This window comes from Dipodomys merriami, unplaced genomic scaffold (assembly GCF_024711535.1).
Source record: "Dipodomys merriami isolate MVZ:Mamm:240054 unplaced genomic scaffold, mDipMer1.0.p SCAF_146, whole genome shotgun sequence".
NCBI classification, from domain to species: Eukaryota; Metazoa; Chordata; class Mammalia; order Rodentia; family Heteromyidae; genus Dipodomys; species Dipodomys merriami.
The window spans coordinates 2237239-2263875 of record NW_027202782.1 but is presented as its reverse complement, the minus strand read 5'-3'; the positions used below and the strand labels follow the sequence as shown (position 1 = coordinate 2263875).

The 26637-nt window shown below is 48.3% G+C and overlaps 1 protein-coding gene across 1 annotated transcript in view; it reads right to left on the bottom strand.

Moving 5' to 3' along the window:
* Gli2 (GLI family zinc finger 2) overlaps positions 1-26637 on the bottom strand; it is a 234985-nt gene that overhangs the window by 160560 nt on the left and 47788 nt on the right. The window contains exon 2 of the mRNA XM_070021879.1: positions 16171-16342. Coding sequence (XP_069877980.1) covers positions 16171-16312 — 142 coding nt within the window. The 5' untranslated portion in view covers positions 16313-16342. The remainder of the gene's footprint in view (positions 1-16170; positions 16343-26637) is intronic.

Here is a 26637-nt window from a genome sequence, read left to right as displayed (position 1 = left end):
ATGCAGCTCAGCTGAGGGGACCAGCCCATGTCCAGCCTGGGGTGTTCTAGCATGTGGGTACTCTGAAACATGTGTTAACCATGCACATGGGTGTGTGTTCACATGGCCCTTACTCCAGATCCCTCTGGGAAGAACTTTCAAAGACAGTCTTGCACTTTTCCACCCAGCCCCAGAGCAATGAAGCGCCTTAGAAGTTTCACAGGAGGACACCCTTGTTCTGGGTTGAGTTTGGGTCTGGGTTTTCAATTCCAAGAACCTTCTGGTCCTCCCTGGGGACTAGAATTCCAAGCACAGAAAACATTCCCTGGCCGCCCACAACTCTGCCAGGACATTTCTCAGTGTGAGTGGGGCTCAGTCACTAACACCTTCTAGAAGTCTTGTGTGCGCTGAGACCCTCTTTCGTAATGTCCTAGTGTATCAGAAGACTCCTTCCACCCCAGCTCAATGCTAGAGATCAAGGCCCTACAACACAGCCCGGTACTCCTTGCCTTCATCAGAACCTGGGGGCACCCACAAAGAACAAGGAGCCAGCACTGTCTTTGAGGTTCTGTCTGTCATGTGGGGTAGTGCAGAGAGGATGCACAGACACCCAAACAGCACAGCCAGAAGGGAAAGTTCCAGAACCAGTGAGGGTGGGAGGCTGCATGACAATGACAGGGACAGGGGGAAGAGCCCGAACAGCATGATGGACTAGGAGAGGTGACTTTCCCATAAACCATAAGGTCCTCCAGGATTCCCTAGGGCCTCAGAGAATGGGAAGACAGCTGAGGAAGCCCCCAGGGGTTGAGAGAAGGATCTGACATGAGCCCTTATGACATGGCCATGTCCTGATCACTGTCCCATGAGGAAGGTCAAGACTACACCCAAGCAAGAGGCCAGGACACCAAGGAACTCGACCAACTTCCACAGCCAATAGGGAATTAGGGCCATCTGCCTCACAGGGGTTTGCTCTGGTTGCTCCTTAGTGAACCCCAACTCCTCAAGCACCGTTGAGACAGTGCAGTGCCATGTGTGCCTGGCATCACTTAGCTGCATACAGGAACACTGAAGCTGGTGGAGGAGGGGGGAGAGACGGGGAGGGGGAAGGGGGGGAGGGAGAGGGGGGGACCGGTGTGTATGAGGAGGAGTGCTTTTCCATGCCTGACTGGCACATGCCTGTGAGGCAGTGGCACAACTGTCCTGGGAAACGTTCTCTTGCCTTAGGGACAGCTGACTGCTCTCCTGCCTTGGGGACAGCTGGCCGCCAAGCACCTGCCACACTCCACCAGGCCTGTTTCAGCCTATTCCACATGGTCCTGGACTGAGTGCTTGCCTGTGTCCCTGATTTCCAGAAGGGTGTGTTCCAGGGTCTGTAACACAGCCAATGCACAGGATTCCCTAATGAACACTTGAGGAAGGAATAAGAGAAGTAGGGGAAGAGTTCAGGAGGAAGAAAGGAGAAGCAATGTTCTGGAAAACAGAAAAACCCCGGTAGGAATCACCTGCATTTGACTGTGAATGTGGAATACTTGGTGTCAACTGGAAAACAGGGATGTTGATTCTGACTCTTGATCTAAACTTGATCTAAACCCTTGATCTAAACTCTTCAATGGCTCCCTCCCACCTATCAACCAAACTCTTCAGCAATCTTCTTGGGCTTCCCACACAAACTACTGCAACTGGGCCTGTGTGCCTCATATGGAACCTGGGCTCAGGCAGGGTGGGTGCTCTGCCCTATCCACGCTATGCCCTCAGCCTCTCCAACATCTGCTCATCCCAGCTGTCCCCAGAGCCTGACAATAGCCATGTATCCTTCACAGAACCCTCCTTAGCCATGGCACCCTGAAACTTTCTGGAATTTCCTCTTTGAGACTCTCAACTGACACTTCTCAAGGGACACTGGGTGTTTCCTCAAGGGGGAATCTCAAAAGGGATAGGGCCAGGACTGGCCAACTCCGGTTCTCCCAAAGGATCAGGCCCAGAAATGAGTGATTAAGAATCTGCTGCTTCTGAAGGGTTGAAGCTCTGATTCATCAGGCACTGGCCTATGTCTGCAAGTACCCAATCCCTCTAGGTGTCCTGCCACCCCTGCTCTCTGGCAGCAATGAGTTTGGCCTGATGTGTGGCCCACTCAGCATCCCACAGGGCCAACCTTCTAAACACAGCTCTTCCCATGCCACAGGGCTATGCATGAAACCTGGTCACCACATCTGGTTCCCAGGGTACAGAGCCCGAGCCTAGCCATTGGGAAGCCTTGGTCCTTCTGCAGAAATTTCCTGAGAAGAGCCTTCTTTCATCTCAACCCATGGGTACCAGCCTGCATATACCTGCAGCAGCAACTTGTCCTACCCAGTGGATGCTGGCCTAGGGCACAAGGAGGAGGACACTGTCCCAGGACACCACTGCAGCCTTTCACTCAGCAGTATAGCCAGCCTTGCCCAGGCTTTCCAGTTATAGCCACAAGAGACCCAGAGATCAGAGTCTAAGCAGGCTTCTGTCACTTGCAAGCACGCATCCTGACTCTTCCACCAGTATCTCCTCAGGCCAAGGCCCTGCCATCTTCCTGTACCCTGACCTTCTCAAGTCTGTCATGGTACCCAAGACTGGTGTCTGCCTCACTTCCAGAGCCAAGGACAGGAAAGAGGCCACCCACTAGGCTTCACTGGGGACAGGGTAAAGCCACGGAATAGAGGGAGGGGATAGTGAAAGGAAGGGATTGTCTGTGACTCCTGGCCAGTACAAGGGGAGACAAGGTAACAGGACAAGGGTGTAACAGGTAGTGAGTGAGAAACCTCCCTCCCTGTACCTACCTTGCCCAATGCTTCCATTTCCTGGGAGCTGAGGCCGCCCTACTGTTGGTCATAGACCCTCCACAGCTAGGACAAAGACTTTTTAGTATCCACTGTCCTAGTGACTTTGTGCAGCAGAACCCCTCAGCGGTTTGCTGTGTGGCCCTGACCATCGCCACCTCGGATGAAGCCTCTCCTGCTCAAGAAGCTCAGCAGAATCCAGTCATCTTTGTGCCCTTCTGGAACAGTGCCCTTTACCCCAAGATTCATCCACCCTTAGCCCCTGTCCCACCCAGAGTCTGCTGAAGCCCACCATCAGTTATTCCCTGCCTAGAGGAGGGCTAATATTAGCTATGGAGAGGGTGGTGATCTTTTTAAAGTGGGTTTGCTGGTCATTGGATTCCTTGCTTCTGCTTCAGTGCTTCCGAGCTTTTGAGCCTGCAGAACTGGCTGGGGAGCTTTGCCCACTGGCCAGGAGAAAGGATGAGTCTCATCCAAGGGGCAGGGCTGCCCCAAGTAGCCTGGGATCTGAGGGGTTTGTGGAGCCAGGCAGAGGGCAGGCCCAGATGTGCAGCAAGCACTAGCAGCCATCCTTCTTCACCCCACTTTGTTTTCTTTTCCTTCCTACCACCTTTCTTCCTTCACCCCTCCTTTTCAAACTTAGCTGTAATTCACGTACCATAAAAATCTACCATTTTAAAGTTTACAATTCAATGATTTTTAATATGCTCACAGGATTGTGCACACATCACCACTATCTAATTACAGAATATTTTCATCGCCCCTCTCTCAAATAAACTCCACGCACAGGGGCAATCATTCTTCATTTCCTTCTCCTACCCCAGCCCCTGGCACTCACTAATCTACTCTGTGGATTTGCCTAAATCTCATAAAGGGAATCATATGGTCTCCATATTTGAATGGATGACTTCTTACATTGAGCAGTATTGTCAAGATTCATCTGTGTAACGTTTCTCAGTACTTCATCCCTTTTTGTGGCCAAGTAATATTCCATTGTATGAGTCTAGTACCCTTTGTTTAACCACACACTCACAACTGGGTTATTTCCACAAAGCTGAGGTAGAGGGAGGGTAGCTATTATGAACACTTTTGCGGCAAACACTCATGTGCAAGTTCTTTTATGAACGGAGTTTTCTGTTGCCTTAGTGATGTACTTAGTATTGGAACTACTGATTCCTCCTCCTTTAGTCAGCTCAGAGAGTAGAGGGGGAAAGTATGGCTGGAAGCGCAAGTCAGCTGGAAAGTTCCACACTAAGGATAAAACCAGAATTGTATCATCTCCAGCAGGGGATGCTACCATTCAGTGAGCCTATGGTTCTAGCCAGGTGCTAGCCTGGCACAGATGGCTGAGATGGGCCTCACCACTGAATTGCGAATGTGTATGGAAGACCCGGCCCTAGCCCTGGAATGGAAAGTCACCACGTCTGCCTGCTCCTCCCTGCAGTCTACCTTCCCTGTTACCTCTTACCAACACAGTGTTGAGGGGACATGACTGGAATGGAAACCTCAGTTTGGAGTTGGGAAGCAAAACAGAGCACCATGGCAGCCTCAGCTCCCAGGAAGTGGCCTTTCCTCTGGCTCTCTTCAAGTGCACAGGTCTGCCCAGATCACAGGACCAGCAAGAGACAGGAGTAGACCAAGGAATGCCCAGTGCTGAGTTTAGCTCCCTGTGGGAAGGGGGTGTCCTGCCCTGGTGGACAGCACACTCCACGGATACCACAAGTCCCTCCCTGCATGGGGCCTCTTCTCCACAGTTCCTGCTACATAGGGCCAAGAGGACTGGAGAAAGTGCAAAAACAGGCAGTGACACTCGGCCCCCTACCAAACCCATACCTCTTCTCAAATGCTACCACAGAAAACAGGAGGGGAAGTCATGTGGCAGAAGAGTCCCCTACAGGCCAGGCCTGGCACCTATCTGGTTCCAGAGTTGCAGACTCCAAGTCCCATTTACAGGAAAAGAGCTGAGGGTGGCTACTAATAACAGAGACCACCAGTTCCCTTCTGTCCACATAGGAGGAGCAGAGGCTGGCCGCTGGCCACAGCCTGACACTGCAGGTCTGGGAACACAGGTGTCCAAGCCAGCCATGCACACACAGGCCCACCTGAGCTGCTATCACCCACATGACCCTCAACACCTACAACACATAGACCATAGACCCCCCCACCAGGAGTGGTACCAGACATAGACCTAGATGTAAGCTTTTGTGAGGGCCTAGGAGCACAGCCTCTTGTCAAGGGGAAGTCCCAACTGCCAACATTCTGCCTACGGCACTCAGCATTGCTACCTCAGCCAGCCGGAACCACCCTCAGATCCCAGGACCTTTGCCCATGCTATTCCTCAAGCTAGAATGTCATTGCCTCTGGCACATCATGGGTAAACTATAGCTCTTTCACCCACCCTCTATTATTTATTGGAAACATATGTACTACTCTCAGGAACTAGTTCTTAAATTAATAATCCCAGCAATCATGAGAACTGTCACTCCAAGAGGAACAGCTACCATCCATGTGATGCTTGCTGCACACATGGTATTATTGGCTCATGCTCATTCTTGGTGTTTCCAGCCCTCCAAGAGTAGTAAGGACACCCCAGTGAGAAGGCCAGGGATAGGGTTCAAACCCTGCTGACTCCCTGAGCCAGTCACTTGGAGTATCTTCCTTGAGGCCTGCCCTAAGTCCTGCCACATTTAACAAAGCCTGTGGTGACTCATCCTTAGCCACAGATCTGAGTATGTTGTGGCCTCATTCAGGGCTCAAGCTGGGAGGGAGGGCTTAGAGTAATAGGCAGCAGTGTGCCCAGGGTCCTGCACAGGTTTTTTCCTTCTGTTTTCCTGGCAAATGTCCACATTAGCATGGTGACTGAAGGTCTGGTCTCTCCATAGGAGTACCACAGCTCTTGGGGACAAGGGTGAAGACTTTGCCTTTTTCTTTCTGCCAGTCCTTGGGCTTGAACTCTGGGCCTGGGTGCTGTCCTTGAGCTTCTTTAGCTGTTCTTGATTTTTCTGGGTAGTTTATTGGGGATAAGAGTCTCATGAACTCTTCTGACCAGGCTGGCTTCAAACCATAATCCTCAGATTATAAGTAGCTCCTGAAGAGCTAGGATCACAGGTGTGAGCCACCAGTGCCCAGCATGGCTCTGCTTTTTGAATGCCTCTCTCTACCTCTTGTCCCCTTCCCAAGGTGTGCCATGAACTATATATAAGGAGGTATCCAAGAAGTAAGTATCCTAAGAAGTATCCAAGGAGGGCACCCCTAAGAAGTTCCTGAACTAACCTGCATGGCCAGCAGTCATGCACCCTCTTGAAAGTCCCACTGGCTCCCTGGGCCTCACTTCAAGGCAGTTAGGAGGCCTTGTCTCCAAGCCCCACTCCTGCTCTGGGGCTGCTTGGTGTACACTGGTTACCTGCAATGACTCCCCCTCCTCCCCTCACTCCGGGTCTTTCTCAAAGGCTGCCTGTTCGCTTCCTGAAGAAATCCTAGGGGAACCCTGCACATCCCTAAGACCCAGTTCAGATGCTGCTTTCTCTAGGAAGTCCCCTGGACAGGATTCATCACCATGTCCTCAGTGTTGCTTCCAATGGGAGATCCTAGAGGACAGAGCCAGAATCTCCACCATCACCATGGATCTGGTTCATTGCAGAGATAAGCACAGAGAACCCAGAGGGGCTGGGGTCAGGCATTCCCCTGTCTACCCCAAATGCCAGGCTTGACTTCGTTATCCTCCAAATGCTCCCAAGATCAGAGGCAGTGAGACCTGGCCACAAACATAAAATAAATTACCCATCCCCCCTCCCTCCCCACCAATGATAAATGGTTCTATTAGCAATCCAGATTGTTAAACCTCGATATAACAGAACGCAGGGAACTGGGGCCCATCCATTCTCCCTCTGGCGCATAGTGAGTTGTAAATAGGTTATTTTGTGTGTAAATAACACATTAAAACACAGCATTAGCTGTGTCTTTTGATAGGGTGGAAATTGTTCCAAATAAATAATTCTGGACAGGAATGTAAAATAAGCCCGTTTTAATAGTACATGCCTGATGCAACCGTGTTAAACATGACTAAAATGATAAACCCCAGAATATACTAATAGTAAACTATGTACTGACATCGAAGTAATGAGGCTGTATTTTTACCAAGCTTTAGAAATACTAAAATTAGTTTTGACAGAACCAAACGTCAGAAAAATGTTCACAACATAAACACCGTCAATTTGGAAAGCTGGGCTTTCTGTGAGGAGGGGGTGAGGCTGAGCTGGGGGACCAGAGAGGGCCACACCAGAGTTCCTAGGGAATTGGTTTCTAGACCCGATCAGCACCCAAGGGACCATTTGGGCTTCAAGTCTCTAGACTGCAGTTTCTCCATCTGTAAAATAAAAAGGATTTGAACTCCCTGATTGTCAAAGCATCTTCTAGTTTTGTCACTGAAATGTCTTTAAAGCTCTCCCCAAGTCTACATTCATTTACCATCCACAATGAGCATGCACAAGAACAGGGCCTGTCAGTGGTGGCCACTACCAGGGAACAAACAACAGCAGGAGCCCCCAGCATCCCCATCCCCAGTCCAAGCAAGCAGCTGCAGACCTGATGGAGTGCAGACCCAGGGCTGGCCCAGGCGCAGGGACCAAGTCTAGCCTGCTAGGCTCTGCTGGGGTAGCTGGTCTGATTGTGCATGTGTGCTGTTTTGGGCAGTATTAAGGGCACATGAGCCAGCATGAGGCCAGGAGGAGCAAGAAGAAAGCTCTACTGTATATTGTATTAACACTGACCAGATCTGTGCCCACACACTCTGCTAGCCACTCTACAAACCTCTCACAGCCAGAAGTCATCACCTTTATAGTCACCTCCACTTATCTGCTTGTGGTCAACCGCTATTCAAGAATATGAAACTTAAAATTCCAGAAATAAGTTTTAAATCTGGTGTTGTTCTAAGTAGCATGATAGACTCTTACATCTGGCTCCATTCTGCTCCATCTCACCCAGAGCATAAATCATCCCTTTGTCCTGAGTATCCACCTGGTATATGATACCCACCCTATAGTCACTTAGCTGACTTGATGCACAGATGCACTGACACAGTACAGCAGTGCTTATGCCAAGTAGTCCCTTTATACTTAATAACGGCCCCAAAGTACAAGAGCAGTAGTAGCTGATAATTTATATACACTGAAAAGAAGCTATACAATGTATATGTAAAAAGGTGAATGTACAGATACTTTGAGATAGAGATAAAAATAGAAATAGAAGTAGAGATACCACATTTGTATAACTATTTTATAATTATAAAAGTATTTTTCATAGTATTATAATTGTTCTATTATTAAACTCTTACTGTAATTTATAAACTATGTATAGGCATATCTATAGAGAAAAAATAGTATATATATATATATATATATATATATATACACACACACACACACATAGAGAGAGAGAGAAAGGGAGGAAGGAGAGAGGGAGGAGAGGGAGAAAGAGAGAGAGAGCTTGACACCATCCATGATTTGGCACCCTGCATGGACAGGAAAGAATTTCCATATCATCCTATTGTGCACCCAACACTCTAGTATCTCACAGAACCCAGTCAAAATATGCCCCCACCGGCAGCCAGTGCACCCCATTTCCTCGGTGAGCCAGGCTGTAAGGAAGAACTGAGCTCTGCTCTCTGGAAATGTCTGATGGGAGCTAGCTGTTCTGTGTGGCTAGGTCGTAAAATAAGCTTAGAAGCAGTCTCAATAGCAATCCTGAAAAAAATCACTTAAATAAGAGTAATTGCCCACTTAGTCACACCTGAGTGCATCCCGCCCAAGGCGAAAGTGTGGAGCCTGGCAGTGAAACTCAGGTAAGCAGCAATGGGGGCACCGGGTGATTTTTGCTGTCTATATGGGCTGGGGAAGGGTATCCACAGGGGGCCACAAGCAGGGCCAGCCCCAACTGACCCTCATAGCTGGGACCTGGGACCATTCGCCATACCAGCACCCTGACACACATTTGGCATGACATTGGCAGATCCTTTTGGCAACTGGTTATAAGATGGCCACTGAGCTGTGGGAACAGTGGTGCCCTAGCAATGCCCTGCCACATGGGGATCCTAAGGGAAAGCAGAGGTCACAGAGATAGACAAAGGGCAAATACAGCAGAAGGGTATCACACGGGTTCTGAGGTACTGTAAGATGGCTTGGGCGGGGAGGGAGGGGGGACTATCTAGCCTTGGGGAGCTGACTCAAGATTTCAGTTGCCTAAATATTTATCTTGGGGTTCATGCAAAATAATACAGACAAAATACCTCATCACTAAGTCAAACCACCTCAAAAAAAAACAAAACGTTACAGAAAGCCAGCAGGGCCAGTAAACAAGGAACTGGTGTATATAAAGTATGTATAAAGTGGCAACCCCTTCCCCCCCACCCCCAGCAAAAAACATCCATTGATTGATCCTTGTTGTTCTGGCCTGGCCACAGCCCTGGCAGTGATTTGATCCACCCGGAGTCGCTGTGGCACTCCATAGAATGGAGACACGGCCCCACTGGACCCACTGACCCAGAGAGCCTGATGAAAATGCACGTGCCCAGGTCCAGCCTGAGGCCAGCCTGCTTTATAACAGCGGTCTCATGAGAGCATCAGCTACTTCAGGTCTAGTCATGCCTATGGTGAGCAGAGGACCTGGATGAGTTAGAAACAGGTACAACAGAAGCAGAAGTCCAACTAGCCACTTGATTTCTGAGCTAAGCAGAAGACTAAAGGGCTCCTGGGGTAGAAAGGCATTAGAAGCCTGGACTTCCCACCAGTGGGAAGGTGGGCCAGGGTGACCAGTGGAAGGAGACCTTCCAAGTTAAGTGTCTACTGCCGCCAAACTGGGAAGAATGGTAGTTAATACAGAAAAGGCTTCAGTTGAACCTCACATAGTGCTCACTGTACCCAACAGACACTGCATGTTCTAACTCAAGTAATAGCTCCCAATTCTAGAAAATAGACATCATTGTTTTGTCCATTTCACAGACAGAATAACTGGGGCGCAAACCTGTCCAAGATGAGGAGGGCTGGGACTTGCTTGGCTCCTACCTTGTTTCTTACTCCTCCCCTGCATCGCCTGAGGTCAGCCACTCCTGTCCACGCATGCAGTGCCCTGTGTGGGCATGCGTGAACCATGAGTAATCTCCTGTAATCTTTAGAGCAACTCTGTGGGTAGCTATTGCTTCCCTAATCTACACAGCCAAAACAAGTACTCCTCCAACATATTGGTATTCTTCCATCAGGGCTGGGGGCAGAGCGCTAGCCTCTGATATATAAGAACCTGAGTTCCATCCTGAGAACCACAGAAAGGAAGGAGAGAGAAGAGAGGAGAAAAGGAGAGGGGATGGGAAAAAGAGGAGAAGAGAAGACAGGAGGAGAAGAGGAAGAAAAGAAAGGAAAAGAAAAGAAAGGAAAAGAAAGAAAGGAAGAAAGAAAGAAAGAAAGAAAGAAAGAAAGAAAGAAAGAAAGAAAGAAAGAAAGAAAGAAGGAAGGAAGGAAGGAAGGAAGGAAAGAAAGGAAAGAAAGAAAGAAAGAAAGAAAGAAAGAAAGAAAGAAAGAAAGAAAGAAAGAAAGAAAGAAAGAAAGAAAGGAAAGATAGAAAGAAGGAAGGAAAGAAGGAAGGAAGGAAAGAAAGGAAAGAAAGAAAGAAAGAAAGAAAGAAAGAAAGAAAGAAAGAAAGAAAGAAAGAAAGAAAGAAAGAAAGAAAGAAAAGAAAAGAAAAGAAAAGAAAAGAAAGAAAGAAGGAAAGAGAGAGCGCTTAGTGGGCTGGGAAGGTGGCTCAGTGGTAGAGCGCTTGCCTTGCATGCATGAGGCCCTCAGTTCGATTCCTCAGCACCACGTAAGCAAAAAAGAAAAAGAAAGCTGGAAGTGGTGCTGTGGCTCAAGTGGTAGAGCGCTAGCCTTGAGCTGAAGAGCTGAGGGACAGCGCTCAGGCCCAGAGTTCAGGCCCCATAACCAGACCCCCCCCCGAAAAAAGAGAAAGAGCACTTAGAATACAACAGGTTTGTTCATGTATGACTGGTTGTGCTCTAACCTCCATAGATGCAGATTCAGTGCAACTAGGATGAGCCCAAGAGTAGCATTTCTAAGAGAGGTGCCAGTGGCTTACACCAGTTAATCCTAGCTACTCAGGAAGCTGAGTACCAAAAGACCAAGATTCAAAGCCAGCCCAGGAAGAAAAGTCTATGAGGCTCCATCTTCAAAATAACCAGCAAAAAGTTGGGCTGGTGTGGTTCAAGTAGTGCAGCACCAGCCATGAGAAAGAAAGCAGAGTAAGTACAGGGTCCTGAGGTGAAGCTCCAGTGAAGAAAAAAAGAAAAAGAAAAAAAGCTTTGTTTTTTAGCATTTCCAGAGGCTGAGAATATAGCTCAGTGGCAGGATGGGTATTTAGCATCCACAGGGCCCTGTCTTTTATCACCAGTACCCTCTCTGCAAGAAGAAAAGGTACTTTTAATAATCCCTGGGGATAGTGCTGCTGCTGGAGGCCACATTGGGAGAACTGCCACGTAGTATTTGTCCAGGGTCAGAGGTGGGTTTGGGCCTTGGTACCAACTTTGGTTTTCAAGGTCTGACTTGATTTCTGAGATAAACAAAATCATGAGCTCTGAGTTTCAAGGTTGACTCCAGGCTTAGAGCAACCCAATCCCTGGTCCTCCAATGAAGCACACAAAGAGGTTCAGCAACATTTTGGGGGAAGGAAACCCCACAGTGAAGGAGGAAAATATGACAGCTTTTGGATGGTTTCAGTGTAAAGCAATGAGAAACATCTGACTCAAATTGCCTTTAAAATTATACCATTCTAAAAATTAGAGGGGAGAAAACTCCGAGTCAAAATGTGTTTTTTAAAGATTTATAGACTCCAAAGGGTAAGCACAGCAGCTGAAGAGGCTGAGAAAAAGCCACTCTGGAGGCTTCTGCCACAACTCTTACAAACCAGAGGATGAAATGAACCCTTTCCCAGCCTTTCCCAGACAGGTTTCCCATGCATGCTTTACTCAGGGAAGGGAGACTGATGGGAATGTTCAGCCCTGAACAGGTCCAGTCTCAGGAATTCCTAGGGAAATCAAGCAGCAGAGGCCAGTGGAGCCAGGGAACTTTGCAGCTATACCATGGCCCCACACACCAAAGAACTGTCTATCTTCAAGTGAACAGATGCTTGCAGCCCCAGAACCGGTAAGGAAACTGAGGCACAGTGACACCGGGAAGGCCTTTCCAACACTGATATTAATACCATAGTAAATATCACCATATTTATACCATATGGTGGGTCTGGGTCCCAATTACAGTCCCAGTTCCTTCCAAATAGTCTAAAGTAATGATCTAAAAGAAAATACAGTCTACAGATTGAGCCAATAACAGTTAGAAAATATTCTGGAAAGCAGGGTGGGGAGACAAGAAAGGGAGAAAGGGGTGTTAGCTACCCAACATTCTTGTAATAACTACTTAAATAGCATTTGCATCTTATATGGTATTATAAGTAACTAGAGAAAAATTAAAAGTAGATGCATAGGTTAAATGTGAATACTATACCATCTGATGTAAGAGACTTGCTCATCTTCAGATTTTGGTATCTACAGGGGTCTTGAAATTCCCAAAGCTAGACCACATTTGGGGGTTAAAGATGTCCATCCTTTGTCCCCACTTCCTGAGCCAAAGCATGGGGCAGAAACAGGGTGGGTCCAAGAGAAAGGAGTACTGAGCTTATGGAGGGATGACTGTACCAGAAATGTACTCAAACCCTAAGTCCAGGCCCAGATGTCTGCTGAGGCAGATGGTGGCCCTAGGTCAGTCCCATTTCCACCTGGTCCTCTGGGAGGTGGAGGCTCCATTTACTGGTGAATTAGGAGCCCCCACCTCAGTGTTCCCAGCTTTGTTACTTGGGCTCTGGCCTCCTCACTTTCAGTTCTACCTCGCTTCTAACGGAGTTCCTCATCAGCCATATCTTGCTTCATTTCCTTCATATTCCAACACAAACATGTTCTCCCTCAAGTGTTTGTGAAGTCTTAATAAATATTTTCCTTCTGTTTGTTTTGTTTTGTTTCACTGTTTTCTTTTTCCAGTACTGAGGATTGAACTCAGGCTCTACCACTTGGGTCACTCCCTTTTGCTTTAGCTTGTTTTTCAGATAAGGTGTCAAAGCTAACTTTGCTAGCTTGGACCTTGATTCTCCTATCTCTACCTCTTGAGTAGCCCTTGATTAATATTTTCAATAAACTCCTAATATCCTTCTCTAAACATTCCAGTTTGATTAATCAACCCCATCCATAAATAGTTCCAGTTTTCACAGATATAAGTTATGTGACCATCCTTTCTGCCTGAAGGAAATCTTTCTGCCTGAGAGTATGTTCCAGTTAGAATCAACCAAAGTCATATAGCTCTACAAGTGGGGTGAGGACACCAGGAACCAAGAAGTGATCATATGAGGCTAGGGAAAATAGCTCAGTCCCCAGTATGGGGGCACCTTATAGTCACTGACAGTTGGAAGAACTGGCCCTTTTTCATAACAACCTATTCCTTATCACAATGCTCCTGCCATCCACAGACAGAACCCACCCATCCACTGACTCCTAAACTGTCCCTTGCAGCCAGATGTTGCCTATCCTGGGGCCAACTCTAGGGAACAGTGTAGCAAGTTTTGAAGGAGCCAACTGAGCCAAAAAGGAGCTAGATGACTGAGTGATCACCTAAGCAGCTCCTAGAAACTAGTTCACTCATGCCTCAGCTGTCCCAGACCAGCTTCCTGCATTTTTCCTACAGCCCAACATGCTCCCCCAAATGCTGTCCTCTCTCAGGCCTTTGTGTAGCCTCACATCCCCCCTCACCCTCATCCACCAGCAGCCCTGTGCCAGCTGGCCAAGCGTCGGATTCAGGGGCTGAAACAAATGCTTCTGGCTCCATGTGCTGCCCTCCTTGGCTCTGCTCCTCACCTACCCACATTTTCTTCTACACCACTCTAGTGTTCAAGAAACCACCTGCCAATGCCTGACTCCGGCTTCATGTATTTGCCCCACACTCTTGGGGAGACAGGCCTGCAGACTCTGAAGCTCCTTGCTACTCAAGTGTCTGACTGAACTGGGGGTCTTGCTCATAGCATCTTTGCTTCCAATCAGGAGGATTTCTGGAAGAACAAGTTCCTGAGGCCTAAAGACAGTGGATAACATCTGTCCAGTCCTCTCACAAACTGAATCAGGAAAGCCAGGCCCAGGGAGTGTGCACTAGTGGACTTCCAATCCTCCACTGCAGCCACTGTGGAGACCCACCCAGCTTTGCTACTTGGGCTCTGGCAGACATTGTCAGCTATGTCTACTCACAGCTACTCTTCTTCACTCCCAGATTAGCTGCTCAGAGACAGGAGCAGGGAGATGGAGAACATTATGGACCTCCCTTTGACTCCCCAGCCACACATGAGCCTAGCCTGAAAGGCCTGCATGGCCAGCAAGTTGCCTGCTCTTGTGGGTCAAATCTGTTATGTGCCTAATGCCATCAGCCTAGATGCCCTGGGCATCCTAGAGAAGGCAGAGCTGGAAAAGCCGCTTCCCTGGACCTGCTTGCTCCATGCTTTGGGCCTCTACTGGAGAAGTCCTTAAGCATTTGTTGCTCTAATGTAACAACCACGTCTGATGAGGCTTTCCCTTCCAACGGCAGTCTAATTATTCTCTAATTATTGCCTAAGTCTATTTTCTATTGCCATGACCAATCACTGAATTACACTGCACACTGGAGATGCAAGGCCACTGAAGTCAGGTTCCTGGGCAACCAGGAGCTCAGACCTAGACAATCAGGCAGAGGGACAGCCTGAGGCACCATTATAATCTACCTGGCCTGGACTGCTGGGATACCATCTCCACTTCTCTCACTCTCTCTCCCTCTCTTTCTCACTCTCCTTCCCCCTCCCCCCCCCTCTTTCCCTTCCTGTGGCACCTGGGTCTAGGCTCTTCTTAACAGTTTTGGCTGTTCTCCCAACCCCTGAAATCCCCTCCCCACAGACTAAAGAGGCCTAGAGAGGCCCTGCCAAGGTCAGAGGCCAGAGGCCCACCTCCCAGACTGACTTCAAATCTCTCTCTCCTGGCTTGACCCAAAAACTCAATGAAGACTTACAATCAGAAGCAAAATAAAAATACATATATTGCCAGGCACTGGTGGCTCACACCTGTAATCCTAGCTATTCAGGAAGCTGAGGCCTGAGGACTGAGGCTAGAAGCCAGTTTGAACAGGAAAGTTTGTGAAACTCTTATCAACAACGAACCAGCAAAAAGCCAGAAGTGGAGATGTGATTCAAGTGGTAGAATGTCAGCCTTGAACGAAAAAGCTAAGGGAGAGTACCCAGGCCTTGAGTTCAAGCCCCAGTACTGGCTCAAATAAACAAACAAACTAACAAACAATGACCTGGAGGTCCTCCACTTCATTCTGACAAGTACGACTCCAACACTCTCCAAAGTCCTTCCATGTACCCAAGCTCTGTCCCCAGCCATACCCACTGTGGCCCAAAGACTAGTGACACACCATTGGTGCTGGAGAGAAGCACACAAATTCAATCTCACCCCAGGGTCTGACTCAGGGTCTGTACTTTAATAAGACCCAGTGATTATGCACTCATCAAAGTGTGAAGAAAGGCACGTTTTCTTCCCTCTCTTGTGCTAAGCTCCGCTTGGGCAGTGAGGGCAGCAGGGCATGACTAAATGCACTTGAATAAGAAGGGAAAGAAAAGAAATCCCAGCCTCTCTGTTCCTCAGAGACAGAAATAGTTCTGTGGCCTCCAGATGGACAGCACAGTGATGAGGGGAGGTCTTGCCTTCCCGCCAAACTCTCCCACCGGGAAACTGGCACAGACCAGTGGAAAGCAGAGAACATTTCTCTTCGGGGCAGTAAAATGAGAGGCTGTGGCTCGTGTAGTCCCTTCTGCTATAATTAAGTTGGCCAGAAATTCACCTAAGATACTAAATTCCATACCTGACCCTCTAATTACAGCCAGAAGGCATCAGGAGACAATTACTCTCCGAAATAGTCCTCAGCGGGCAAGAGGCAAGAAGTTCTCTGGGCATACCTCACATGTGCCAGCTGGGCACACCCCAGACTCACCCAACAGCCCGCTGAGCCTGCATCTCTTCCCCTCCCCCACCCCTGCTCAGTCCCACCCACCAGGGTCCGGGATGGCCTAGTGTCCAGTGATGGGAGTTGCCAGACCTCCAAGAAAACTTGCAGGTGATGGTCACAAGGCCTGAGATTCCTGGGAGCAGGGGGGGCCTTCCTTACCACCCTCCATAAACCCCAAGTACCTCCCTTATGACAGAGGCCAACACTCTCATTAAATCCTAACAGGCTAATGAAAAACACCCCTGCTGTTCTTCAAGTGTGCACAAAACGGAAAGTACCTCCTTGGGCAGCTACAGCCGCTGCAGCCGCCACAGCAAGAGGACAGGCCTTTTTACCCGGGTCGGGAAAACCGCTGCCCTCCAGGATTCCACTCTTGGCTTCTTTCTTCTCCAAGGAAGTGGCTGGGGCAGACGTCTCCATCTCAGCCGCTCATAGTCCTGGGTGGCGACCCTGCCAGAGATGACAAAGACATTCACCAACACTGTACCCAAACCAGCTGGGAAGAGCCAGCCCAGATTCACACCACTGCTTGCTTCTACAGCAACCAACTCCATTCTCACTCTCTAATAATTATGGGAGGGAGGGGTTAATTAATTTGGAGAACTATCCACCCTAGAATTTGTTGGGTCTGCTGAATGGACAACAGCCAAACATTTTGTTTGTCTTTCATCCAGATTTTTTAAAAAAAAAACCCAAGCAACAAGTTTCTATTGACAGGAGAGTATTAAAGCAGCAGAAAGAATCACCATGAAAAAATGGAATCAGGCAGGCTGGGCACAGTGGCTCACACCTGTAATCCTAGCTACACAGAAGTCTGAGATCTGAGGATCGTGGTTCAAAGCTGACTCAAGCAGGAAAATTCATGAGACTCTTACCTTAAATTATGCAGCCAAAAAAAAGCCAGAAGTAGAGCTATGGCTCAAGTGATAGGGCTAGCCTTGGACAAAAAAGCTCAGGGTCAATGCACAGACCTGAGTTCAAGCCTTAGGATGCACACGCCGATTCTGGGGCTTGAACTCAGGGACTGGGTGCTAACCCCTAGGTTTTTTCACTGAAAGCTTGTGTCTACCACTTGAGCCATAGATCCACTACTGGTCTTTTGCTGTTTATCAGAGATGAATCTCACAGACCTTTCTGCCCAGGCTGGCTTTGAACTGTGTTCCTCAGATCTCAGCCTTATGATAGGTAGGATTACAGGTGTAAACCACTTGAACTAGCTGTTTAAAACAAGTTTTTAAACATAGCCTTTGCTTCAGAAGATGGAAATCTAGCTGGGAACAAACACACACACATGCACACACATGAATCAGAAAGCATCATCGGGAAAATGAAAACAAAATTAACAAGACCCAGTGTTCCTCTGAAGAGAGGTCCTAGCTGCCATGCTGCCTCCAGCCATCCAGGACTCATCTCATTTGTCAATATATTCTGAAGCCCTCTTGTGCATTAGACATCACATCATATACAGAAGACTTTTGTTGTACCAGGCCAGGAGCTTGAACTCAGGGTTTCACTACCTCACTCACAGGCTGGTGGTCTACCACTTGAGCAGTGCTTCTAGTCCCTTATGCTACAGAAATATTCAGCAGATGTTTATCATTTACTTAAGATACAGACATAGGGGGGAAGTAAAGATAGGCTTTATTTCAATGAGGGGAGGGGCATAGAATACAAAAGGAGAAAGACAGAAAAGAGTAGGACAGGCAGAGAGAGAAGGTACTGCTCTGACTCCGGTCTGGGGATGTCTGCAGACAGGATGCATAAGGGAACACAAAAAGCAAGATTGAGCCCAAGACCAGGTGAAAGGAGAGCAGGCATTGGAGGCTTGGGGCAGAAGAGAAACAGGACATGGCCCTTGGTGTAAAGGATCACACTATCATTCATGGGAAGCAGGCTTTAGGAGCAGGAAAACCTTTAATACTTCAGCTATAATGGTGGTCCAGATAGAGGCAGTGGCTGTGGAGTGGATGAAAGGTAGATACAATCTGAAGGCAATGGCCATCAGTCTTGGTGCTGGATGAATGTGGACAGCTGGACAGATGGGAAAAGTTGGGTTCGTGGTTAAGGCAGGAACATGCAGGTAGTTATAGGGCCCAGGTTCCCAGCTGGCAATGGGTCCAAGTGAGCATTTTGGCAGGATGCTTCATCACTTGCAGACTCTGATAATACAGTTTTTGGAGGTGGCACTCAAGATAACGTATTTTTGGCTAGGAGCTAGGATGAATGAATGGTATACTCATTTACCAAAACAGAGCAGGGGAGAAAGAACGTTCAGAGGCAGAAATCAGGAATCGGTTTGACTGCCAAAGAAGCAGGAAGATGGAGCCTGGAGTCAGAAAGGTTCAAGGCTGCTGTTTGGAAAAAGGCTAGTGTAGGGGTGAGGGGCAGAGGAGAAGGGAGGGAGAGGAGAAAAGAGAAGGCAGAGAACTTATTACCAAGCAGCAGTCAGCTCCATCTCTAGTGGCCTTAAAACCAAATTTTCCCAGATAGGCTCTAGAATTTTAGTTGTTAAATCCACACAATCTGTAGAACTACAGATACACAAGAACAGTAGGGTGGGATGCAGAGGAGGGACCACAGCCTGGTTGGTTCCTAGCTTTGTCTGTCAGCACCAACCTAGCCATCTTCCACAGTCTTTCCCAAGCTTCTTTCCCAGAAAACCCAAGAAACTCAGGCAGAAGGGGCAGAAGAAAACTTGGATGGTTTGTGTGAATTGTGGGGTACACTCTTGTCTAGGGATTCAGGATGCACTGTGTGCTCATTTCAGCCAGTTTAACATAGATTTCCTTGGACTTTGGATATCAGGAAGGATGCCAGCAATGCAGCCTGGCCAGATCCACTCTTTCACTACACATAGCATGGCCGCAGGTACCAACCCACACAGTCACCTTCCCCACATTGCCTTGGTTACCTTCGTCTTATCCTAACTCTTCTTACACCCTGTAGGCTATGATCATCATCACTAAGCTCCCAGAGCATCTCCCCAGCTGGCTGCCAGGCACTGTATCTTCCCTCCAAAGTCCTACACACCTATTATGCCCTTAATCCTAACCAAATCATCCTTGGCTCTAGACTAGGGTATCTTCCTAGAAACCGTCTTACTACTTCCTCCTCCAGCCACACCCCCACTGAGACTTTGTGGCCTCCAGTCTCAACTGCAAGCCAGGTTTGGCTGGCCTTGCTACTACAGGAAGGCTGTCATCCTTTCTGTGTTTGATGAACTCCTTAATTCTCTGCCTTAAAGATATCACTCAGATGCTGCCTCTTCCAGAAAGCTCCCCTGGCCCTGCTAGCACATGGTCAGAGACCTACAGCCATCAATTATGTCCCTACTCAACACCTTGGATTATCTTCATCATCACAACTATAATTCCCTCTCCTGTTCTCTCTCTCTCTCTCTCTCTCTCTCTCTCTCTCTCTCTCTCTCTCTCTCTCTCTCTCTCTCTCTCTCCCTCTCTCTCTCCCTCCCTCCCTTCCTCTCTCCCTCTCTCTCACACATACACATGTCTTTGTTGCACAAAAAGTTTTCTATTTAACATGTCCATTTATGTGTATAGTGCACCTTGATTAGAGTCACTCTTTAAGAGTGGCTTTTTAAGCTAGGTGCTGGTGGCTTATACCTGTAATCCCAGCTACTCAAGAGGCTGAAATCTGAGGGTTACAGTTCAAAGCCAGCCCAGGCAGGAAAGTTTATGAGATTCAATAAACCACCAGAAAACCAGAAACAAAGCTGTGGCTCAAAGTGGTACAGCATTAGCCTTGAGCAAAAAGAGCTCAGGGACAGGGCCTAGGCCCTGAGTTCAAGCCCCACAACCGACAAAATAAATAAAATAAAATAAAATAAAGTGGATCTTTAAAGTTAAAAACTCACAGATCTTTTAAATGTAAGTAGTTTTTTAGACAGCCCAGGTTTTCCTCTGATAGGTTTGGGTAAAGGAATATAGGCCCAACTTTGAAACAGCCTTTGCATTTGGATATAGAATACAAATCAATATGACAGCTGACAGGTAACAACATACCCCTATCAAAGCATTTACTGAACACAAGCATTTTATAGGGTAAGCTCCTTTAATCCTCAAAACATTGTATGTAGGAGGAAAGCTATACTCTGAGAGGTGAACTAACAAGCCCAAAGACACACTTCTAATAGTGACTATGCTACAACTTGAACCAAGCTGTCTGTACTCCCGTGCCCCGTAGTGAGCTGTCCCTTGAATGAAGACCCTTTAGCACACCCCTAGCAGTTTTCTTATGGTCTCACTGATTGACCCCTCAGTCTCTAGGTCCACTTGAGCAGGTGTTCAGTTCTCTTGCCAAGAGGATAAGGCAGGTGCAGGGAGCCAGGTTTTTTCTTTGAGGCTTGAGTCTCTGTGAACCAAAAACAAACAGGGCCTTGAGGCACTCCAGGGTCAGGGCATGTGACCAAGTCTGGGCAGGATGATCAAGCCCTAGCTCCAATTCCAGGGAGAAAGGGCCAAGCCTCCTGAAAGACATCAAGCCAACCCACTCTAAACCCAATTCAGAGCCTACAGACTTTAGTCCTGGTGACATCAGGAAGGAGAGAGCAGAGACTATGACAAGCTCTGTGAGGGACACAGGAAGACTAGAACGAAGAGGAAGAAAAGCCATGGATGTTCTTAGTAATAGCATTCTCCACAAGGTTCAGGTATTCACAAGACTCCAAGGTTACAGTCTTGACCTTGAATTTCCCAGCCTCTACAACAATGAGGAATAAACTTCTGCTGCTCTTATACTGCTGAATCTCTGGTATTCTGTTTCAAGACACCAATCTGCAAAGATTCAGCAGTGGCAGCATGTGGCTCTGCTAAGTGGCAGAGGGGATGACATCCTTCATATTGCCGAGGAGGAAGCCCTGGCTTGGCAGGAGAGTGTGCCTAAGGCTTCTCCCCATGGAGGGAGAAGGGAGAGAAGCCAGGTCTCCAGTCCAGTCCTTCTCTGAGGAAAAGCTACCACAGGAGCAAGGCCTGTGGCATGTGCTAGAAAGGCAAGGGAATATATACTCAGAATCCCAGCACCCAGACTTTGCCAGCTGATGCCAGAGTTCAGAGAACAGCTGTACACACATAAACACCTGGGATCCAGGTACCCCTCAGGGCACTGATCTAGTGAGAGGGGGCACCTAGGCAGTACCCACAACATCCCTGGCTGCTGCCTTCCCCTTCCTACCCCTCCCAGAGAGATAGACAAGAGACAGCCAAGAGTCTGTGCAAATCATGGGAATTAGTGGGATTAGCACAATTTCTAGGTAAACACCTGGTGCTCAGGGTTCCAGGCAGCCACTTTCACTCCCTGGAGCTCCTAAGGCAACCCAGTGATTGTCTCACCTGGGCCCCTAGAGACCCCCTGAGGCTGCCTGGGAGAAGCTGTGCCAGCTTCCTGGGCCTCCGTGGGGGCCTGATGGTATGACCTGGGAGAGTTCCCATGAGCTCCAGCAAAAGCTCCAGCACAGGAGGATCTGAGAGCCACAGCCAGGAGGAGAGCCTTTGCATTCTCCAGACCTCCAAAGAACACAGCTCTCACCCTCACATTTTCCAGACCTGGGGCTGGGGAGAGGCTTTCCATTAGCAGGTGACACCCAGATCATTTGACCTCTTGGGTCTCAGCAGGGCACAGACTGCACCCAGGAGCTCTGGAGCCTCCCTAGGCCTTTTGAGGAGACTCTAGTCTCTAAGTTGAAGGCGAATGATGAATACATCATCAATAATTTTAAAAAGCTCCACAAATGGCAAGCATGTAGGAAAACCTGAATAGGTGATCGTGAAGTTCCTTCCATATTCCACATAGTTCCTGCTAAAGCAAGATTGTATTACCTAAAACACATTTTTATTTCTGCTAACTTTGAAACTGGAAATGGGTATCTCTTAGAGTATTATCAAGGGCAGTAAACCATAGCACCTGTGAGCTTACCACTGGCACATCACAACTGTGCATACAATGCCATGGAGTCTTACCCGTGCTCACTTCAGCTTCCCACTTAGGGTGTCACTAGACCCCGACACTGCACTCACTGTGTCAGTAAGGAAGCATGTGTGTCCCATATCACAAATGATGCCAGAGACATTGAAGTCACTGCATTCAATAGAACTGATTTTGTTTACGACCCTATGTGTTTTGTTCTACGTACTTGGCATATTTTTCTGTAGTAATAATTACACCAGGTTGCTTAAGCAGACTGTGGTACAGAACAGATTAAGAACTCTGAATTCCAGGGCTGGCATGAAGAATAAATTAATAATCAGAGCAGATGAGCAAATCACCCTGAAGCCTGGAATCCCAGATACCTCCCGCCACCTGGCTGCTTTGAACTCTGGTGAGTGAGTCACAGGCAGAGAGCTTCCCCAGGCAGAATTAACTCCAAGAAAAAGGCAAGACCTCACCTCCCAGCCATCACAGCCACCACAGGCCGAGCAAACTCACCATATCACTCTGATCTCTGTCAGTTCCATGCATGGGCACACACAGGTTCACACACAACATACACCGGAGTCTTTGGGTACACAGATGCCTCCCGTGATGAGCCCACACAAAGCTTCACACACTCAGGTGCATACATCCAGACCACATGCACATCCGTATACCATTCACACAGTCACATATGTGAACATATTTGCAAAAATGAGGTCACAGAATATACATACACACACTTAGGTGCTACATAATTGCCACCTACTATGCACAGTGCATATGTGTCATCACAGGCACGCACATGTAATGCACTCACACATCACACGTGTATGTGCACTACACACATATGCACATACACTATAGCTAATGAATGTATGCCCATGCCTTGATCACAGACTTATTTTTCAGATCAAATGAGATAAAACATGAAAGTTCCTAGAGAAGAGAGCAAGTTGCCAATGCAATATAGATAAAGGATCATAATAATTTAATCCTTATTATCACCAAGAGAAGAGAAGCAAATCTGTGGCCCCAAGGCCCATAGCACTCCTCCTCTTATACTCACCCCAGTACCAGTCATTTCATCTGGGTTCTCATCTGGAAAATGGATGCCCTGAAGGGTGCCCTCACCCTAAGGGCACCCCCTGACACCACAGGGCCAAGGCTGGAAGTATAAGAGCAAATAGGGCTGTGACTGCCCATGTAAGTAGTAGAGCTTGGGCCTCAACCGACACACTTAGACCACATCCACTATGTCTTTAGCCATGTGATAGCCCTTTTCTAAGCCTTGCTTTCCTCCCCTGTGACACAGAGAACCCTCTAAACTCCCTCCTTCCCTGGCCTTGCCAGGACCAGTTCAGTGGGTAACACATATTACAGCAGTTGTCCATCAGGGCCACCTCTGCAGACAGATACCTTTCTCCAAGATATGGTCATTCTCTTACATGAAAATTGAGGACAGCCTAGGCTTCTGTAGACTCCTCCCTCCCACACAAGGGCTTGGAGTTTGGTTGCTCCTGTTTCTGATGCCTAGGTCTACCTGCCTGTCTCTACAGATGCAACCAAAGCCTCCAACAGCTGTGACAGAGCCCAGTAAGACAATAGCACCAAAATCCCAAGAGCAACCCTGAACAAGAAGCCAAGGGTGGGGAGGAGCCTCTGCCCCTGGGTCTTCCCTTCCCCCAGCAACCCAACATTGTGAGGGAAGCCATACACTTCCTATCTGTCTGGTCTCTCTTCCCTTCTTCCTGTCTGCCATAGACTTCATCTGGGGTCCCCGGGAAGGAGCAAACTCAAAGAACCTCAAGTCCTAACAAAAGATCTTGGGGCTGATCAGATGCAGAAGGAAAGATAGAAGTCAGGTGCGAATGGCTCATATCTACAATTCTAGCTACTCAGGGGGCTAAAATCTGAGAATCATGGTTCAAAGCCAGCCTAGGTAAGAAAGTCTTTGAGACTCTTTTCTCTAATTAAGCTCTCCAAAAATGCCAGAAATGGAGCTGTGGCTCAAGTTCTCAAACCTTGAGCAAAATAGCTCAGAGACGAGTTCACACCTGGGGCCTGGGGGGAAAAGAAGGAAAGAAAAAGTTGTGGGGTCCCCCCCTCATCCTCCCTCACACTCTACCACATTGCACTGGGCTCTCCTTAGACAGCGAGGGGAACATAGTTCCCAGCAAGTTTATGGAGACTCAGCTTCAGATATGTGTGTAAGGCATAGAACCTGCTCCTCAATCAGAAGAGTGAGATCTCTGAGAAAGGCAAATGAGAAGATGCACCTCCCAGCCTCCTTACAGCAGTACAGTCTGGCCAGCTGGGTCTATCGATCCCTCAGCTCAAGTTCTACCCAAAGACTTGCAAGGTGAGGAAGGCATAGCCAGCATGGCTCCCAGCATGGCCAGAGGCTGCTTCCATGCAAAACTCACCCTCCTAGGGTGTGCACCTGCTGCTTTATCACTCCTTGCTCAAATTTATTTTTCCAAGTACAAAAGCTCCCTAATTTGTGCAGCCCCTGGGCTTGCTGGTGTTCAGGAAAACAGATAATTAACCCTAATTCACTGACTTGCTAGGCTGGAACAGGCCCCAGAGAGGGCCTGATGGGAAATGCAAAGCCCTCCCACTGCAGCCAGTCTCAGTAAAAGCAGATGGGTATAAGGAGGACTTGTTTGGTCCAGAAGGCAGTAGGTAAAATCTACTTCTCAGTTGGTGCTTGAGAAGAAGTCCCAACTTCCTCTTATTTCCACCCAGGTATATTCCCTGGAAACACCAGGCCATCTCCACTGCCTGTGTTACCAAATTACCATGCTCAGTGTGTGTGTGTGTGTGTGTGTGTGTGTGTGTGTGTGTGTGTGTGTGTGTGTGTGTGTGTGTGTGTGTGTGTGTGTGTGTGTGTGTGTGTGTGTGTGTGTGTGTGTGTGTGTGTGTGTGTGTGTGTGTGTGTGTGTGTGTGTGTGTGTTCCCTGGAAACACCAGGCCATCTCATGCTCAGTGTGTGTGTGTGTGTGTGTGTGTGTTCCCTGGAAACACCAGGCCATCTCCACTGCCTATGTTACCAAATTACCATGCTCAGTGTGTGTGTGTGTGTGTGTGTGTGTGTGTGTGTGTGTGTGTGTGTGTGCACTGCCTATGTTACCAAATTACCATGCTCAGTGTGTGTGTGTGTGTTCCAGTACTGGGGCTTGAACTCAGGACCTGAATGCTGTACTTTAGCTTTTTTGCTCAAGGTTAGCACTCTGCCGTTTAAGCCACAGATCCACTTCTGGCTTTTTGATGATTAAGTGGAGGTAAGAGTCTCACAGACTTTCTTGCCTGGACTGGCTTCAAATTGTGATCCTCAGATCTCAGCCTCCTGAGTAGCCAAGATTACAGGCATGAGCCATAGCTCCCAGCCAAGTCACACACATGGAACCCCTCCCCTCAGTCCCTTTATCTAGTCCTAGATGGAGCTAACCCAGCCTCTCTGTGCTGCCACAGAAACTTGTACAGTACTTCCTGTTCAGGGAACATCCTTGTGAATAAGACTAAACTTCTCACCGAGCCTCAGTTTTCTCATCTGTAAAGTAGGGATGCTCAAGCACAACCAGAGCCTCATGTTACCATCACTGCCCCAGAACAGCCAATCCACTGGTCTCAAGGGAAGCCACCGAAGGCTCCAAAACTGGATATAAGGGCCTCACAGTGACCTCATTTCTCTATCCACTCAGTGCCAGTCTGCTGAGATCTGATGTTGAGCATCTCAGGGTGGCCGTTTTTTTAAGATGTCCATTCTGCTGAATTCCAAACCTGAGTTGTAGGTCCCCATCATCCTGGAGAGCTCTAAATAAATCCCAGAGGACTAGGGTCCCTCTCTGGCATCCCTCACCAGCAGAGGGTTGGGCTATTCTTTGAGGCTGCGTCTGCAAGCAAACAAGGGCCCACTGTAAGGCTACCCACCAGGCCCAGACATTTTAACAGCTGCGTTGTGTTTCCAAGGCACGATTCCCTGGCCAGCAAGGAGGAAAAACAAGGCTGGCCTCTGCCCCAGGAGGGAAAACAGACAGCCTGGAGCAGGCTGCAGCGGGGACAAGATCTTCACAGATGCCAGGAACAGGCAGTGCAGCTGTATCCAGAGCCCTACTGAGGCCCCTTAATCCAAGGGTGAGGTGGGTACAAGCAGCAAGGACCAATGGCTAGTGGAGAAAATCTCTAACATAGGTTCTGAAATAGAAAAGCAACAAGAATCCCCCAGGGCTACATGCCCTGGTCATGGCACCAAGGCTCCAATTCCACATCTGGGCTCTTCCTCAGACTGTCTGTCACCCTATTCCAGATGACCCTGGTGTCCCACAAGCCCTGTGGTTTATACCCTCTGCCTGGAATGCCAGTCCCAAAACCCACTAGTGTCAGCTGCTCAGGACCTGTGCCTTGCTGACCTCCCACCAGTCTAGGCCAGGCCAGGGGTCCTAGCTCCATGATCCCTGAAGTCAAGGCTCCTATATACCTTTCTTTCACCCTGGGCACAGGTTTACCACTTATGACTGACTCAGCCCAACTAAACACAAATACTCTCAGTGCTCACACCAACAAACATCCTTCTCTCTTCCTAGCTACACCTCAGGCCTGAAGACCCACAAGATCAGGGTGACATGTGGATTTCACTGTCTGTGATCCATAAACATTCTTGGAGGACAACTTGTTAGGCTCTCTTAGGTTAGAAGAGGTACAGTAATCAACTCATAATGTCTGCCATTAGCAATGTAGTAATTAACTCCTCATGTCTGCCATGGGCAATGCTATTAGCACTGCAGATTAACAAAGACTTAGAGAAAAAATGCTACTGGTAT